This window comes from Arachis hypogaea, chromosome 4 (assembly GCF_003086295.3).
Source record: "Arachis hypogaea cultivar Tifrunner chromosome 4, arahy.Tifrunner.gnm2.J5K5, whole genome shotgun sequence".
NCBI lineage: Eukaryota > Viridiplantae > Streptophyta > Magnoliopsida > Fabales > Fabaceae > Arachis > Arachis hypogaea.
In genome coordinates, this window is record NC_092039.1 from 101,037,916 (window position 1) to 101,057,240 (window position 19,325).

The 19,325-nt window shown below is 31.5% G+C and overlaps 1 protein-coding gene and 1 pseudogene across 1 annotated transcript; both read left to right on the forward strand.

The window, feature by feature from the left end:
- Positions 1–4,753: 4,753 nt before the first annotated feature.
- LOC112795081 (uncharacterized) lies at positions 4,754–8,620 on the forward strand (annotated as a pseudogene).
- Positions 8,621–11,255: 2,635 nt separating this feature from the next.
- Positions 11,256–12,401, forward strand: LOC112795082 (putative F-box protein At3g17480). Its single transcript, XM_025837042.1, has one exon. It carries the CDS (start codon positions 11,256–11,258, stop codon positions 12,399–12,401), a length of 1,146 nt encoding a protein of 381 aa, XP_025692827.1.
- Positions 12,402–19,325: the final 6,924 nt, after the last annotated feature.

Below are 19,325 nucleotides of genomic sequence, written 5' to 3' on the forward strand. Positions count from 1 at the left end.
AAAAAATATTAATAATTTAAATTAGAACAAATTCTTAAAAATAGAACGCTTCCAAATAATAGAAAAGATGAGCGGTTTTAATATATATATATATATATATATATATATATATATATATATATATATATATATATATATATATATATCGTTTATACACTAAACGAGTTAAATCAATGCAATGTAAATTAATAAATACACTACAAATTATATATTTTAGTAATTAAAATAATTAAATTATTTATTTAAAAAATTTTCCTTTGAATAATGTTGTAAAAGTATTAAAATGTTATTTTTAATATTTTAGAAAAATATTAATTAGAAAAGAATTAAGATACCATTTTAAATTAAAAAATATTAAATTGTATTAAAAATTAAATTTAAATTTGACTTTAACAAAAATTAAAATATCTAAGAATACATTTTAAAAGGCCAAAATATATTTTTTTAATATTAAATTTAAAAAGATAAAATAAGAGTTTATTTGGATAAATTTTTGCAATTTTTTTTAAAATAATCTATTTTTTTAAAACACTTTTAATAAAGTAAAAATAATTTTATATTTAAATATTTTATATAAAAAAATTATTTAACAATTATATTTAAATACAATAATATATTTTAGGTTTAATTTTTCTGTTGGTCTCTATAGTTTCATGAAATTTTCAATTAGGTCTCTATACTTTTTTTTCTTTTAATTGGACCCCTGTACCAAATTTTTTTTCAATTAAATTTCTCTTGGTAGTAATTGGCTTAATTTTATAGAGACTCAATTAAAAAAAAATTGGTATAGAAACCCAAATAAAAGAAAAAAAAAAGTGTATGGACCTAAATAAAAAAAATTTTGGTGCAAAAACTCAATTAAAAGAAAAAAAGTACAGGGACCTAATAAAAATTTTACAAAATTATAGAGACCAACAGAGTAATTAAACCTATATTTTATTATTATATTAAAAATATATTTTTTAAATAAAAAATTTTAGAAAAAATATAAATTATAACTTTAGATTTTTTTTATATTTTATTTTTATTATTAAAATTTTATCAAATATACTAAAAAAATATTTTTATTAAATTTGTTTTCTATTAACTTAATGATACTAAAAAAATTCTAAGACTTCTTTTTATATTGCTATTTTAATTGTCGCTGTTAAATAATAAAACTTTTTTAACGAATAGACTGAGTTTTTTTTTTTCTTGTTTTCAACTTTAAAATTTCTCGCTGTGTTTCAGAGGAAATTCTCTTCTTCTATGTGAAGATATGAATATATAAACTGCCACTTTCATACAAAATATAAAATATGCAATTTTATGATTCTATTCTCAGCGTCCTAGCATTACAAAGTTTTTATTTATTTGTGAAATTTTTTTCTCCTATCTATGGAAGTTTATAACCCCACTAAATAATTTTTGAAAAATTTTTAAAACCTCTAAAATTTAAAATGCCACAAAATCTTTTATTGAAGATTTTGTGTTTAGTGAAAATTTTATACCAGTATTTTGTGATAATTTTAAATTACTTATATGGCAATTTAAAATTCCTACAAATTAATTTTTTAGTTTAACAAAAATAATCTATTTTACGATATTTTTAAACTTTCACAAACCTTTTGATTGTTTATTTATTTTTCATTTCAAAATATTCATTAATTTCATCTCATTTACGCACTACTCAAATTAAATTTTTTTAACATTAAAATTTAAAAATTAAATCATTTATAGCACAATAATTCCTTAATGACACCAAAAAATAGTAATTTCTCAATATAAGACAACTCTTTCTCTATATATATAAAAGTACTCAATGTCAATAGTTCCAAACATATCATCTAACTACATAATTGCAATAACAGCAGCATCAGTAATGCACATGCCCATGAAGTTCTCCACAAAATGATTGTCACGTAGTGTAACTGAATAGTAAGACCCTACAGATTATTCACAGAAAATTATTCTATGACTAGCATGACCTTGCATGGCATTGATCAAGGACTAAATTTTAAAATTATTCTATGATACTGATAAACCAAAGCCTGAAAGGAGTAAACCCTTCTAATTATTCACAGAAAAACAAAGTATGGACAAGCTTAGGAAAAACAAACAAAAGGGAAAGAAAAAAAAAATGCACAATGCTGGTTGAATGATGAATGCATACCACACTTCTCGCAGTGGAGATAATTCTCTTGACCACCGACCCTGTTTCCAAATTAGATCATAAAAAATTAGCTTGTATGTCATAAATTCAGGTGACATAAGAGATGGATATACTCAAGCACAGCTAAGTGAATCGCACCTACAGATTCCGCAATCATCACAATGAAACAGTTGTTTCCCTATCTGCAAATTGATTAAAAAAACATTCAGCATCATTGAGGAAGCAAGAATATTAACAATCCCTGGCTGGAATTATGCATCAAATTCAGCCTAGTCCATCTCCAAGAAATAAGTTGGAAGAAAAATACTTACCGGCTGTTCAGTGTCACAAACTGCACAAACAACCTGAAACACTTCAGAAACTATTTAAAATTTGGAAAAACATTGAACTGATAGAAATTTTAAAATGGCCAAAATGATAAGAAATTTTGCCATCTAAACCTCATCATAACAGCAGGGCCACCAGTCTCTATCTCATCTAAAATATGCTTCAAAGATGGATCTTTTTTTATGCGTGCCATTCTCTCCTCAAGCTGATCTGTTCAGCCAGTTCCTTGATACTTGGATCCTATGCATTCCAGATTTTAGCATTAGTAATATGGACCTGAAATGCATGGTATATATTATTGTCTCACTATTGGCTTCAAAACAATACACCACTAAGATCCAAAAAAACTGCATGTACAAAAATAAGATTTTCTATAAGATAGAACATGCCCATAAAGAGAAATGAAATGCTAATTAACAATAACATGCCCATAAGCTGAAAATATAATTGATTGACCTACCTTAAGAACATTCTGAAGCTTGTTGGGGATCGTACCTTTTCCATTCTTAGGGAACACGTTTCCATTCTTCTTGATGTTCCTGACTCGCCCATCATAAAAACCTGAAATTCTTTTGTAGCACACAATATATAAATAAATAAATAAAATACTTAGTCAAAATTTACTTTATTTTTCTAACAATCTAAACCAACTAGTTTACTTTTCTTTTTCAAAATCTGGATGGATTAATTTTTAGTCAAGAATAACTACTCTTGCCAATAAATAATCAAAGCAAGCATGTGTCAACTAAGTTGGAACAACAAAAGTGGATTCTGCTATTGACGACATCACATGCCTTCATCTGTCAAATAGAAACAACTGCATTAGACAAAGACATACAGTTTCATTGGCTATATGGTTTTTGTGGCATGTTCCTCAAAATATACAAAGCTTTATAAACCAAACAACGATGACGACAACAACAAAGCCTTGTGTGTTTAAAGCGCATTTATGCTTAAATCTCTTTTAATATTTAATTTATGAATAAGACTTCATAAACTGAAACAGAAAATTTCAGAGACAAGTGATATAACAACAACTCACAAGGACTCTGGCCCAATTACATTCAAAAGCACACACCCAGAACCAAAGCGGAAAAAAATTTTAAAACTAAATAACAACCCGTCATGGAGTTCATTATGCTGTGAGATTGTGCACCCTAAATATTATCATGCAATAAATCCAATTTGGATAACATTTTTACATAGAACATTTTTACAGTACCGTTTTCAACCGATTTCATCTCTAAAATGTCACAAGGCACCTCCTAATTACAATAAACTCGTTTCTTTACCAAGTTTGCTATCCTGTTTCATTATCCACAGGCCACAGCACTACATGAAGATGTTCAAAACCATGCTTAGTGCATTACTAATGAACGAAAGGATAAGCCGACCAAAATTTTTAATGCCATACAGACAATTTTATGGCAGTTGTTGACTTCCGAATACAATCCTAATCATAACCTATGTAGTGATTGGCAAAAAAGGAAAATGCAGTGTTACACAACAGCTTAAGCAAAAAAGGTCTATATCTATATGTTTCTACACTTCAAAACCTTGACTTCAAGAGCTAATAGACCCAACAAAAGATAGGAAATTTTTTTTTTATAATTATCTATTCTAAATATAATACTTAAGCAGTTCAGTCACCGAGGTATATCCACAGTGTTCCCACCAATTAAGCATATGCTTGGGTGATAACACGTTGCAGGGAAAGTGACATGGTTGGGTCCTTTAAATAAGTTTTTTATTACTTAAAGTAAATAACTCCCTGGATGGCACTTCAAATGAGAGGCAAGGCGGATGTAAACACGTGGGCCGGGTACAGTGACAACTAATGCCACAACCAAAACCCTAAACCAACTAAAATGTTATAGAAACAGGGCAAGTTGATGAAAAGAAACTGGCCTCCTCTCAACAGGGCATCTCGCCGAAATTCCAACGCAGTGAACGAGGCAACCATTGTTACTTTCAAGAACGGCACTTACGTGACCGGCTTGCTTGGTGATAGGTCCTGGAAAGGAAGAATCTTCTGCAACACCTGACCGGCGACTTGCGGTTAATAGAGCGATCGATTTGGTACTTCCCAGTTAGGCGGGCTCGGTTCGGTGTTCAAAAATTACAGATTCTCCCGCCCACCACTGTCATGATGACAAATATAGCTGTGTATAAATATGAGAACCCCAACGCTTATAGAAAATATATATGTGTATTGTTATTTGGATCTGCTATCTGCTATAGGTTGAGGTCGCTATTATTTTCTGCTGCAAACAAATGGCTGCGAGGAAGGATTTCGTCGGAGATATCAATCCAACCAAGCTTGCCTGGTCTTTGGTTGTGGGGGTTGCTCGATTGTATGAGTTTCCAAGTCAGTGGAACAAGAATGAGGTGTTTAGCTTGGAGTTGGTTTTACAAGATGAGAAGGTATTTATTCCATTCATACTTATACTTTGCAGCTTTTTCTTAGGTGTGCACTAATAAGTTCTGTTCATGTTGTTTTTATGCAATTTACAGGGTGATAGAATTCATGCAACCGTTTGTAAGCCTGGGTTGGAGTTGTTCAAAAATAGGATAAAGGAGCATTGTGTTTATAGTATGCAAAATTTTATTGTCAAGCTTAACAATGGAAAGGTTAGGACAACTCCTCACAAGTACAAGCTTAACTTTTATACAAAGACTGTGGTGGCAGCCCTACCTATTGAGACTTTTGCTTTTAACCCATTCAAATTCCGTCCGTTTCATGAACTTGATGAAAATGGTCCAACCGACGGAAATTTATTATTTGGTAAGCTTAATTGAAATAGCTTTTTTTAGTCATCCTTTGATCAGACTGGGAAGTTATACTTTTAGATTTAACGCTATGTATTGTGAAATGTAGATTACATAGGAGAGGTTGTTGGAAAGGAGGAGGTCAGAGGGCTGATTACGCGCACTGGTGATGAAACGAAGCTTATTACACTTCAGTTGGAAGATCTAGAGTAATGTTTATTGCTTTCGATATGTGTCAGCTCTGAATTTAGTATCAGTCTTGAATCATTTAAACTAAGGCTTACTTTGGGTGTTGACTCTGGTCATGCACTAAAGAAAAAGGAAAAATTAGTTAAGGTGTACAAACTAAGTAAATTGAAATGTAAGCACAATCAGTTAGCAGCTAATGCAATCTTTGCAAATAAGTCCTGTTGCTTTTTTGTTTTTAATTTTCTTTTTTAGACATCCTTTTCTCTAAATAAGTTTATAGATCTTTAAAAAAATTTTGATTTCTAGGTTCTTAGTTTCTTGCTTTCTTGCGTTTCTTTCCCAATTTATTTTTTTTGAAAAATGAAGTATTGCTTTAGGAAGATAGATAATGAAATTGTTCAATCCTCTTATTCTCTTCGGTGCAAGTGTTATATATGCTAATACTATAATTTGCCATTTCTATGGATTTGTTTCAATTCTGGCTACAAAATAGTTTTAGTTAATAGGATGAATCTTAGTAGTCATTTCGGTGACTAAATAGTGGAGCTCCAAATAGGGAGGTGTTATAGTATGCAAGAATTGTAATAGATGTATGTAAATGTCATAATTCATTGAATTTTTTTCACTATGACCTAAGTTTTGTGAATTTATCTGTTGGGTTCAACATTAACTCTTAAAAGTTGTGCTCTTGGTTGATAGCCGTAAGAGAGCCCAGTTTAATTCATTCTAACCATGGTTGATTTTTCTAATTTTGATTATTTTATATAAGAGATGTTGGTGAAAAATACTTTTTCAAATTGTATTCTTATTAAATTGTGGGTTTGTATTCTTATTAAGCTTCATGCTTTGCTGTTTATAACAACAAATGAGTCATAGAGTATAGTTGCGAGAAACTGTGTTCTTGAACTCCTAAATTTATCGATATTTTTGAGAAAGTTAAAGAGTTTTGTATTTCTAATTCATCACATTGCATGTATGAGTTTTATGTGCTGATTTTAGATTATTGTCAACTCATTTTTTTTTATGTACTGATAAAAATTGTGACCAATTTAGAAGGCAAAAGTTTAGAAGTATGATCTCTGTCAACCGTAAAAAATATCTCGGCGACTAAGCTGAAGGAAATGTAACACATGAACATTATTTTTTTCAATGAAGCTGAAAAGTGAAAAAAAAAATTGATACTCTAGATTGGCTTTCTGTACACTTTTCTTTTTTTTCAAGTTAATATTTGTTTATGTCAAAGTTTATTAACAAAATATTTCTATATATCATGAGCTAAATTCTAAATGCCATTACTTGATTTATGTTGTGAGTTTTATATACTAAAAAAAAAGTTGTGTCATGAATAAGATTGTGCTTACATTGCCTATGTGATTAGTAACTAATAGATCATGACTGAGCAGAGGTTGGTAATTATATTATACAAACTATATAACTTTGATGCACTACTTTATGTGATTAGTAACTAATAGTGGACAAATTAGTTAAGGTGTGTGGTGTTCTGTTTTTTGTTCCAGAAAGCACAAAATTAAATGTACACTGTTTGGGGAATTGGTCGATCAAGTTCTTCCACATCTCGAGCGAGATGATGGGGAGCCTTTCATAATGGTGGTTCAGCTCTTTAAGTCCAACATATACTTGAATTCTGTCAATATTCAAAGTACCTACTATGTGTCCACATGTTACTTCAATCCAAACATTCCTGAGGTTATTGACTTCAAGAAAAGGTTTGTCATTGGGGCACAAATACTTGGTTTATTCTACATTTAGATTCCAGATTTTAAAATTGATATTAGCTTACGTTAACTTTTTTGCCATTTGCACAGCTTGGCAACAGATTTTGTTCCCTGTTCACAACGAATTAGTCAGCTGGAAGCTCAACCTCAATACTCAGTTAGAGATGAGATCAGTGCCGGCATTGTACCAGTGCGCACTATAGAAGAGGTTCTTAATATCACTGAGGTGAGCTTGCAATCTGATAACTTAAGCCATACATAATGAATTACTGACTTATCACCATTTTTGTTAGGAAACGTCATGTTGGATTGTTGGGACCATTGTTTCTCTAGAAGTTGGTAAAGATGATTGGTCCTATATGTCGTGTAAGACATGTCCTAAGAAGGTTGTGCAAAGCAAAGATAGGTATTGGTGTGATAATTGTAGGCGTGTAGGCTTCAAGGTTATGCTAAGGTTGGTTGTTAGATCAGAAAATTTTGCTAATTTTCTTAATGCGTGCTTTATACCTTCAATTGGCAAATATAGTGTAGTTGCATGTAGTTATCTTTACGGGTTACGGTTAATGTGTTGCTGAGATGTTAATGCAGGTATAGGCTCCAACTAATTGTGACTGATGGAAGTGGTTGTCTGAACCTCATTGTGTGGAACAAAGAAGCAGAGCAAATGATAGGAAAGGCTGCTGAGAAAGTTAAGGAATTATCTGTAAGTGAAATTATTCGAGCTAAAACAAATTCCTCATAAAGAATGTGTTTATGCGGCTGAGTGAATTGCTTTTTGTCTTCCATGTAAAGAAATGCGATAAAGGAGATTCATACCCTAAATACCTAGAGAATATGATTGACAAAAGGTTCTTATTCAAGCTTAACATCACATACAAGAATATCAATTCCGTGGAAGGGGTGTACAGCGTCACAAAACTTTCGGATGACGAGTCCCTCATGTCCAGTTATGGTGTGCCCAATTCTTCTTCTGATGCTTCTGTAAGTGTAGGATCTTATGCTAAGGCCTAAAACTCTGCTCTGCTATTCACTGTATTGTTGTAGCTAACATGATTGTTAACTTTATCTTACTTCGTGAAGTGTTTGCAGATGCTACCTAATATCCCTATAGCCGAAACAGACGAAGATAGCAATGGACATGCTGCAGTTTCCCTGTCTAAGGTAAAGAGTTCATGCGTGTCACATCATTCTGTTACCTATGGTAAATGTAGATAACTATCTGTGATGAAAAGGCTGCTAAGTATGTAGTTTCTGATTGTGGAGTTTGTCTGAAACTTAGGATTCTGCCGTTGAGAGCAACTGTGATAGCTCCTGTCAAACTCCAGCCAAGAGAACCTCTTCTGATGCAGTTGATGACTCCCCAGCAACAGCAGCCCTATCTCCAGATGTTCAGGCATCCGCTAACAAAACATTTAAGAGGAATTGCGGAAGAAAAAAGATTGATTGAAAAGTTTGTATGGAAGTTAAAGTGTTGGTTTGGTTAAGTTTGTTGTGAGACAATTCTTTTGTTAGCATTATAGCTTAATGTTTTCTTAGCCTTTCAAACTGTTTGTAGTTTATACATTGTGTGTCCTTGGAATGTTCCTCCTTTTGTGATGTTTAATGTCTTCTCAACTTAGTTGCTTTGTTTGTTAAGTTCTTAGGAGTCTTTGTTTGTTAAGTTCTTAGGTAAATTATCTGCAGCAAACATGCAGCTGGTAATGTTGTCCCAGATTTTATGAATTACAAATTATGTTATTTATTAGCCCATTCGCCAGAAAACTCTTTTCCTTTATCATAAAACTCTTCATTGTTTGGGTATTCAAGCAACATTATTTATTCTCATTAAAATCTTTAATGGGGCCATAGCTCATTGTTTGACCAACTGTTGTGCCAAAAACTAAAAGATTAACCGTGACCAACAATTTGATTTTATAATTCAATATTTTGTGGCAATATCATTTTAAATTTTTAAATTGGTCAACACAAATTTGGCTTCATGTTGTGTGAATGATCATTAAAATATAATATTCAAAACATGATTCTGTATACATCATTAGAATAGCACAATTGTGATATATTAAGTTAGACTCATTTTATTTCTACTAGATAGTCATGAATAGATTTTTTGTGCATATGGAACATGAGTAGATATCAAGTTTATTCTCAACTACTGTTACTTACCAACTGTATGAACAAGATGCATATATTTACAAGTTAAGGTTGTGCATAAGAAGTCACGTTGGGTTTAATACATGAAATTAGGAAAATTACTTTTGTATTTGGTTCATATTACCTTAATTTCCAAATTGGACCAGTATAATGTGTATTATTCTCATGCCATGGTTTACTTCCCTCTAGACCTTGCCCTTATTTCTGCATTGTGTTCCTGGACCTTTGTCCCTGGAATTTTCATAAGACTATTCTTTTACTTTTACAATCAATAAAATACTTTCTTCAGGGACTAAGGTGTAACGATATACATTAATTGGTGATAAGAAACCAATGCCTAGAGCGCTTTGTGCCAACCTTTTAAGCGCTGTAAGTTATCTTATTTATTATCCCATTCGCCACAAAACTCTTTCTCCTTATCACACATTCACATTATTTTTTCAATCCTCCATTGAAAAGTATACTAATTAAACCATTGTAAATCTGTCATTGCAACAAACGTGTGACCAATTGATTGTATGTATGCAAACTCAATTTTAGATATCAAAACTCTACTATAAGGATAGCTATCAATAGTGATAATCACCTATCTCATTCTTTACTCAGTTTATATTTACGTACATACAATGAATGAGATATTGTTCACAAAAGAAATCCAAATTATTCTGTCTTCACTAATTGTTTGCATATTCCAGCTATTCATTTACATTTAGGAAAATCTTTAATGGGAGCATAGCAGCATAGCTCATACTTTGAGCAACTGTTGTGCCAATGAAGGAAAAAGAAATTCTATTTTCAACTATACAGGTATAAAACTGCACTTTTCTTTTAGGAATAACAAGTTACAGAACACAGCATCCTCATTAAAATAATTAGTGGCATGTATCATAATTTAGGTTTGCATGTGTAACCGAAATTTCCAAGATTTTACAATACATTTCATCAATGAGGTTTAAATTTTAATTTCAATTTAATACCTTGCAAAGCTAGCCGAGTTGCATTTTGCCGCATGCTAGCTCAATCAATCACTAAAGCAACTCAATCAAAATGCACTTGGAATGGGAAGAAGAAGTAACGCCACTGCCATATTGGATCCCATTCTGTTTGCTTCCTTTATGCCAATGTAATGGCAGAGATAATGATGTGAATATCCTGCAATCAGATTTGGAAAAATCATGATCATTATCTATTGTCATTTCTAGCAAGTCTTTTCGACAATTAAATTTGGCTGCCTGCCGTCGCATTACAACTTGGGGGCTTGCTTTGTTTTATTAAATGAAGCAAATGGCAAGGGCAAATTACTTTAAAATCCAGACTTAACTCATTCCAAAATGGGAGATTTTATTAGATAAACAAATGTAGCATGGGGTTAGAATGGAGAATACACGCAGCTGAGTAAACTTGATTTATTAGTCAAGTCAGCATTAATAGTGAATCTTCTGCAGGATTATGTTCTCCTGCTTTGTTGCTTGATTTAATACTTGCTTTAATTTTACTGTGACATGCTTTGCATATGCTGACATATGAGCTTCTTCCTATTGTATCTACTTGACCTTTAATTACTCTCCAGGGATTTTCTCATTGCGAGCCTCGAGGTCAGCTTCAGCAGCACATACTTTTGTATCCATCGAAGTTGTTCCCCTTTAAACTGTGAGATCTTCTGAATTTGTCAACCTTGAACATTACCCATAAAGGACTAAGCAATATAGTTCTCCTTCAAGTACTATTTATTAAGGATGCCTAAATATAAATAAAAAATAGTAAAGTAATTTTGGCATTAATTATATACTCCTATGAACTCCTCTATAAATGATGAGGAATACTCGGAGCATATAAACACAAGTCATACACTGAGAAAACACATTTTCCTAACCTGCATATCTTTCCCCTCCCTGATCTCTTACTTCTGCAATCCTCGCATCTTAGACACAATGAGTGATGTTCCTCCTATTTCCATTCCCCTGCCCGAGCTCCCGGACGAGCTTATGCTTGACATTTTCCACCGTGCTGATGCTTCAACCATTTTGAATGCTCGCAGCACCTGTCGCTCTTGGAGAGTCAAACTAAGCAGCTATGACTTCCAGACAACACTTGCTCAAAGGTGGAAACATCATGGCTGCTCACTCCTGATGCATTTTTGCTATCCATCCTCTCTGATGAACTCTGTAGATTGGGTTATGAGGATGGATGCTTCGAGTGGTTACACTATGCCATTTCACTTTCCTTTTTTGCTGACATATGAAGGATGGTTCCACATTATTGGCGTTGAAAATGGGATCCTCTGCATAAGATACAGTTCAATGGGCAAGAAGTCTTACTTGCTATCTTGGAATCCTGTTAGCCGAAAATCAAAAATTATCCAGGATCCTGTTTATATTTTTCAGCCTGACTTGGTGTATTTATATGCTTTGGTGTACTTTCCATCCACTCTGGATTATGCCATCCTTTATATTTTCAAACAAACATCAGAAAGTCCTTCAAGCTCACTTTCAATTTATACAAGTTTCAGAAGAAACTGGAATGTGATCATAACATGTCCACCATATGTTGTAACCTTAGATGCTACGTATGTTACACTTGGTGGATCAATTTATTGGTTAACATGCTCAGTTGACGATGATGAAAGAAGATCCCCATATATTGTATGCTTCTCCTTATTATCTAACACTTTTCAGCAAATTTTCATTCCTCGGCAGGCTTTGGCTCATTGCTACATGCTCATGCTCCTGAACCAAAAGGTTTGCCTTGCCTCATCTACTCATGACGAGGAAGTATTCAGCACCTCTATTTGGCATGTTGCTGTTACTGAGGAGGAGCCAGCATGGACAAGGTTGTTCATGTACAATGGCGTTGCCCCTCTCTTTACTCCTGCCATCTTTGTTGATGAAGATATAATAGAAATAAAGGAGAGGCATTTTGAAGAAGATGGCGTCGATGATTCACACGTTTCACACTTTCACATATGTCGATACACTCCCATGGAAAAGACTAGGAGGACTCTTCATTGGGTAGAGTATGAAGATAACGTAAGGATTAGGTCACTGCATGTGTATTATGAGACGTTATACCCGGTTTGAAGTCGAGATCTGAGAGTGAATTAAGTTTGATGAAGGTTATAAGGAGCCACATAGTATGATTAGTCTGGATTACCTCTGGTATTTGTAATCAACTTAGTTTTAAGGTTAAGTTTGGTGCATGTTTTGTATCCTAGCTTTGGAGTCTGCTATTAGTGATTAATTCCAATTTCTATGTCGTTATCTTTGGTGGAAAAAAATTTATGTTAAATCTGATTATGCTGTATTTAGGTAATGCATCTTTGGTAGGTCACATCTACTAGAATATTATGTACTTTTCTGCTTTGGATGTTATAACTTATATAATGGATATCGTGTTTGCAACGTCAACCTATGTATCATGATTTTCTTTTTTTTTCTGTATGAATGATCTTTGGTTGAGGTCAATTTTGTTATACTCCATCATAATCAAGGAAGCAATACAAGAATTTTTACAATCCTAATATAAATTAAATCCATGCTTTTAGCCCGTGATCATATAGTGCTCCATTTGCTAAAAAGGTACAGATAAAGTTCAGGGGATATTAACTCTGCATAAGTTGTTAGCTTACTGTCCTGTACACGTTGTCTTTATGCCTGCATAATATACTTGATTCTTCAGCTTATAGAGATTAGCCATGACCACATCACTCCAACTTATAATTCAATTTTGCTGGGAAAATATAATTTTCAACTTTTAATCCTATGAATAAAAATTTAGCGTGAAGTTGTAGGAATAAAAATTATAATATAATATTCAGTTCATTAAATAGATAGATAATTAGAATAGCACAAGTGTGACATTTGAATTTAGGCTCAATTTAAAACCAAAGGATACCAATGAATAGATTTTTTGTGCATATAGAGCTTGAGTAAATATCAAGTTTATTCTCAACTACTGTTATTTACCAAATGCATGAGAAATATATATATAACTACACGTATCTGTTATGCCTAAAGAAGCAAAGTTGGGTTTAAATTAGAAAAATTACATTCCTTTTGTATTTGGTTTACATCACTTTAGTTGCACATATTGTTGTTCTTATAGTTTACTGATAAACAACATATAAATATTTGCATCCCTTATTATTATTAGTTTCTCATGGCCCTCTAGACCTTGCCTTTATGGCTGCACTGCATACTTGGACCTATGTCCTCCGAATTTTCATTACATTATTCTTTTACTTTTACACCTAATAAAATAATTTTTTCATGACTTGAAGGTATAACCATACAGATTAACGAGTGATAAGGAACCAAGGCCTAGAGGGCTTTGTGTAAACATTGCCTTCAAATGTGCGCTCTTAAGGATAGCAGTCATTACATTAGCCATGACACCAGTCTCAGTTGAGTCTTTGGCATACATATTAGCTATGGCTAACTTTTCCACTTTATTGTTCAATATTTTTACGAAAGTTCTCATTTTAAATTATTAAACCTGTCAACAAAAAAATTGTCACTTCTTATAGGAAACAAAATTAAAATATAGTTTTCAATTTATTAAATTGATACATAATTAAAATAGCACAATTGTGACATCTCAAGCTACAGTCAATTTGAAACCAAAGGATGGCCATGAATAGATTTTTGGTTTCCCTGTATCATGACTAAATATGAACTTTATTCTCAACTACTCTTACTTGCCAATTGCATGAAAAAGAAATATATACCTACAAGTTGATGTTGTGACTAAAGAAAGAAAGTTTGGTTTAACTATAAAATTTCCATTATTTTTGTATTTGTTTCGCATCACTTTACATGACAAGTCAGAGCAGTATAATTGGGACGTTGTGCAGAGAAGGCCGTAAAGCTATACCAGCAAAATATCACTTTTCCTGTGATTTCCTGTCAATAGCTTCCAAAACTTTTCTCTACCATAGGATACTTTGTAAACAATTACAGGAAAACAATATAAATAGGTGTACAAAAAAATCTAACAAAGTCAACTTGGCTCTCTAAGATCTATTTATGCTTTTATAAGATTGTGCATCAAAGAGCAGGATCTTTTTTCGAGGCTTCCACACCATGGTTACTATTCAGGTATGTGTGAATCACAACTTGAAGATTTAATTTGCATATGGATCCTAAAATTGCAAATACATAGTATCTCACTTAACCTCAATACCCATGAACCAGTAATTCTTATTTTCTCGACCCAGATTCCCCTCATCAGCCTAACCTGAAATTGCAACACTAGCATGAAACAATCGGGTGAAAATGCGAAAGAAGCAAGGCAGTATAGATTGGCAAAGCTATCTGCGAAAAAAAGAAAGCTAACTGATTCCGACCACAAAGGTGCTTTCAAACTATATGTTTAGGTCATACGAAACAAATTTCATGTTATCTTTGTGCTGCCTGTATTAATCAGCATTATTTTATCCTTTCTAATCCTTTGCAGAAAATCTTGAGATAGCACAACTACTTCCACCCAAGCAACATGTAGGCATAATGCATACGCCTTGCAATTGTACACCACCGTGTGAAGATAGAACCCCATTGAAGGAGTTGTCAGCTGCCTTCTTGCAAGGTATGTTATGTAGATGGCTGACACATATAGGTGAAGATATCTGAATGAAAAATAGGAAGAACTTATTTTCTGTTAAGCTACGCCCTACACGTTTGTCTAAACCATACTATATTACTCACAAATTCAACAAATTACATTGTAAAGTTCTCTTTATTGTGGTAGCGATAACATCACGACACTAATTAGAGGAGCCTATCACCTTGAGTTATAGCAAACTGGCCTACGATTGAAGTTCTGTGGGACCACTTCAGTGCAGATTTTGGTTCAAGCTATTTCTTAGCTAATAATTGCTAACAATAGGAACCTTCATGTTTCAGGCTCTAGCTATAACCATGACAAGGCAAGTCCTCCAAATGCATCGAGCCGCAGCAGCATCACAAATAACTTTTCAACACAGTTGGGGACCTTAGGTAGTTTTCACACGACTGATCAATCACTCGGTAAACATTTCTTTAATGCCATTATCAACTTCTCGCATCCAACTTCATCTATCAAAATGATTACACTTCAAGTTTTGGACTCTTTCCAATACCATGCAAGTTGTGATTGTTTGACACACAGACTTATTCTAACCATATCGTATACATTTGTTGCTGTAATTAGGAGGAGAGAACATGATGCAACTAACCTCATGTCTAACTCATCCTTCCTCCTATGCTCAAAAGCCTTCAAGAAGTGTGAGCGCAGGACGCCACATTCTGATTCCATCAACACATGACCATAGCAATGTGAAATCAACTACGCTTGCAACAAACTCGGTTCTGTTCTCAGGTGGAGATACAAATCTCTTTCCCTTCTTATTCACAATTCATGCAACTAAATTATGCATACATATATTAGTGTATAACTATAACGATCTAAAATAAGAACAGGATGATAACACAATTTTCCCTCCTTTAGGTCGAGCAACGTCGCAAGAGCTTCTTCCAAACAAATTCGGAACGGGTATCATTTTCACAACGTCTTCGAGGCATGTACCATTCATCTCTGATGTGCTTAACGCATCTGCAAACAACACACCCAACTTTGAACCAAGCAATCTGCAAATCTACCCTCCATTCAAAGCCAACCAAGGTAACATTAAAGACCGACTTCGTACAAAATTTCTCTTCTTCATGTTTTATATCATAAACAAATTCATTAACACAAACTTTTTCAAGCCTTCCTAAAGACGAGATCAAATGCATGTAAAACATTCAGATAAAAGCCAAAATTGTCTGTGCAGAACATTCTTATCATATTGAGAAAGTCATTAGAGATGATACACATGATTATGAGACCACCTCCAGTGCCGGTTTCAGTTTCAGCCAAAATCAGAATCCAGGAGAAGCTCCTCCAGGTAACAAAGTTGCACAGCGTTTTGATATATCATTATCTGGCACGGCAACATATAGGTTGATGGGCACATGATTCATGGAATGTTCTCAATTTAGCAGATTTACAATTGACAACACAACATACAGAGCCAAGCATAACACGGACTCAACCATCGAACAGGATTGCCACCGATGATGTCAATCCATGTTAGTAAATATAAATAAATCTATCAGTATTTTTTTGTCTTCAAACATTAATTGAAATTAGAAAAATTAATATTTATCTATTAATTATTTTTTTTTAAATTATATTATACTTTTTAATTTTATCTCTTAAGTAATCTTGCTAATAATAACCATTTTGGACTAAAAATTATTTTATATCATAAATATTATAACAAATAAAATTTCTAATTGAATATGAGATAATTAATATTTAAAATTTATAATGAATAGTAGAACAATTATTTACAGGCATAGAAGTTAATCCTGATATATTAAAATATGTATATTTTACTATATACTTATTTGATTATATCTATTCTTTTAGATAATTACTTGTGTGATGAATGTTAAATATATTTTTTAATTATAATACTTAATTAAATAGATGCATAAATTCCTTAATCTAATAGTATATCAAAAATAAATTACAAATATATAAAAATATTAGTAATTTAAAAAAACTTTATTAATTAAATTTGTTATACTTTGATATAAACATATTTTTCATATATGAGTTTATTTTTTTATGATATTTAAATGCAATTATAGTTTCAAATTATAAATGATAATGTCAACAGGAGCTAACATGCCAGTAAATTCAGTTTTTTGATTATTAAATATATATGAAAATAAATAAAAATAAAATTACTTAGGATGACAAATTATCTGTAATTTAATTAAAATATTTTAAGTTCAAATTTTAGAAATAAAAAGAAACTTATTTCTATAAATTATATATAATGAATTATATTTTAAGAATGAAAATATTCACTAACTCTTTTTAATTTTTATATCTCTAATATATTTTTAATGTAATTAGCAATGTTCAATAAAATTTATTTTTAGATATATATTTTTATCCAACTTTTAAAATTTTTTTTTGCCCATCATCATCTGCGCTGTATACTGTATCTTAATAACCATTATATCCTTTGAAGATTTATTAACTAATGTCTTAACTCATTTTAAACTGAAGTCTTTGATACAAAATAAGGTTTAGAATACGTTGCTTTCAATTTGTTTGGTTTCATAAAATATGCTTATTATTTGAATTTATAATATTCCTTTCAATTCACTTTATCATTATATAAGAATGTCGAAATACATTTATAATTACAGGCATTTTTTTTATAACTTCATCCATATTTTCAAAATTTTATGCAAATATGAAATAGAACTTCTCAAAAAAATATACTTTTAAAAATAATCAAAAAAATATCATTCAACAATGACAAAGCATTCAATGTTTTGTTAAAAGTACGTTTTGCATTTATTAACGATAAAAAAATATAAATGTATTTAACAACATAATAAAAATAACAATAATAAATATATTTTTTACAAATAGCAAATGACTTATATAACTAACAACGACTAAATGCACAAATAATTTGTTTGTTACATGAATTACTTATTATTTGTAAATAATATATTTATGTTTGTTATTTGTTTATTTTAAAATATATTAAGAAATTTTGTATCATTAATAAATTCTAACAGTACGTTTGTCAACGGATTAAACATGTAAAAATATTTTTAATGTTTTTTTAAATTAACTTTGATATATTAATAACATAAATAATTTTACATAATAATTCAACTGAATTTATATATCTAAAATCATTTTTTAAACGTAAATCTAAGGATACGTTATTCGGTTACAATTCTTTTTACTAAAAATTCCTAAAAAAATTTCTTTTAAATAATTATTTTTATGTTATTTAAGATGGAAACAAAACAAAAGCGGATAAAAAATATAGCATCGTAAGCGCGGTTGAATTATTTTTTCATTTTATTGAAGCACATATTTTTTTAGGATGTCTACTCGATATTTTCGTAGATTTTTAAAAAATAGATTACTTTATGAAAAATACTTTAAATTTTATTCAGATAACAAAATCCAATGATTTTAATTTATTTATTAGGTAAATTTTAATAGAAATTAAAAGCAATAGTTATAGAGGTAATGGTTATCAATAAATTCACACTTGAATTTAATTCACACTTGAATTTAATTAATATAATAGATGCATTAGTTGCATACCATTAATTAGGTAAATTTAATCTTAGTCATTTAAATTAATCTAATGACTACAAATGCATTATCATATTTTCATATTAAAATTCTATTCTCATAACATACATTTTATATATAGAGAGAGAGGTTGTTTAAGTAACAGTTCCCCAATCTCCCACTTCATTCTTCTTTCGCATCTCCACCTTATCTAATGTGAAACCTAAGTGAGATTTAAAATTACTTGCAAACATTATGATCCACAACATGATACTTCATGGGACATCGTAAAATCTTAATAGTAATTATAGTCTTATGCAACCTGAATTCATATGACAAAAACATTTTTTATCGAGACTCTTAACATGTATATATTGCATGATTTGAATATCTATCAAATCACCTGTAATGTTGGTATATTAAATCTTACTATAATGTTGGTATATTGAATCTTACTATATTTAATTTAACTGTCGTATCTTTTCCGAGCTAAACACACATTCGCCAATGCTTATTTCCTTTCCACAGATTATTGGGATATTGGAGATCCGACTTTTACATGCCAACACTGCAAAGCTATATTCTGGTACGAAGAGCGCATAGAAAAGCACTACAAGCCTAAATGTCCAAAGTTTAGTCTATGTTGCCGACAAGGTCAAGTCCAACTTCCTATGCTTGAAGAACCTCCCGATTCATTGAGGAAGCTTTACTTTGACAACACCAAAAAAGCGGAACACTTTCGATCGAACATTAGGAGCTACAATAGTATGTTTGCTTTCACATCATTCGGGGGTAAGATACAAAGAACAATTAACCAAAGCCGTGGGCCCCCAACCTTTATTCTGCACGGACAAAATTACCATTTA

Bases quoted from the DNA above. Each gene is read 5' to 3' on its own strand.
- LOC112795082 (XM_025837042.1), top strand. From the start codon at position 11,256: ATGAGTGATGTTCCTCCTATTTCCATTCCCCTGCCCGAGCTCCCGGAC.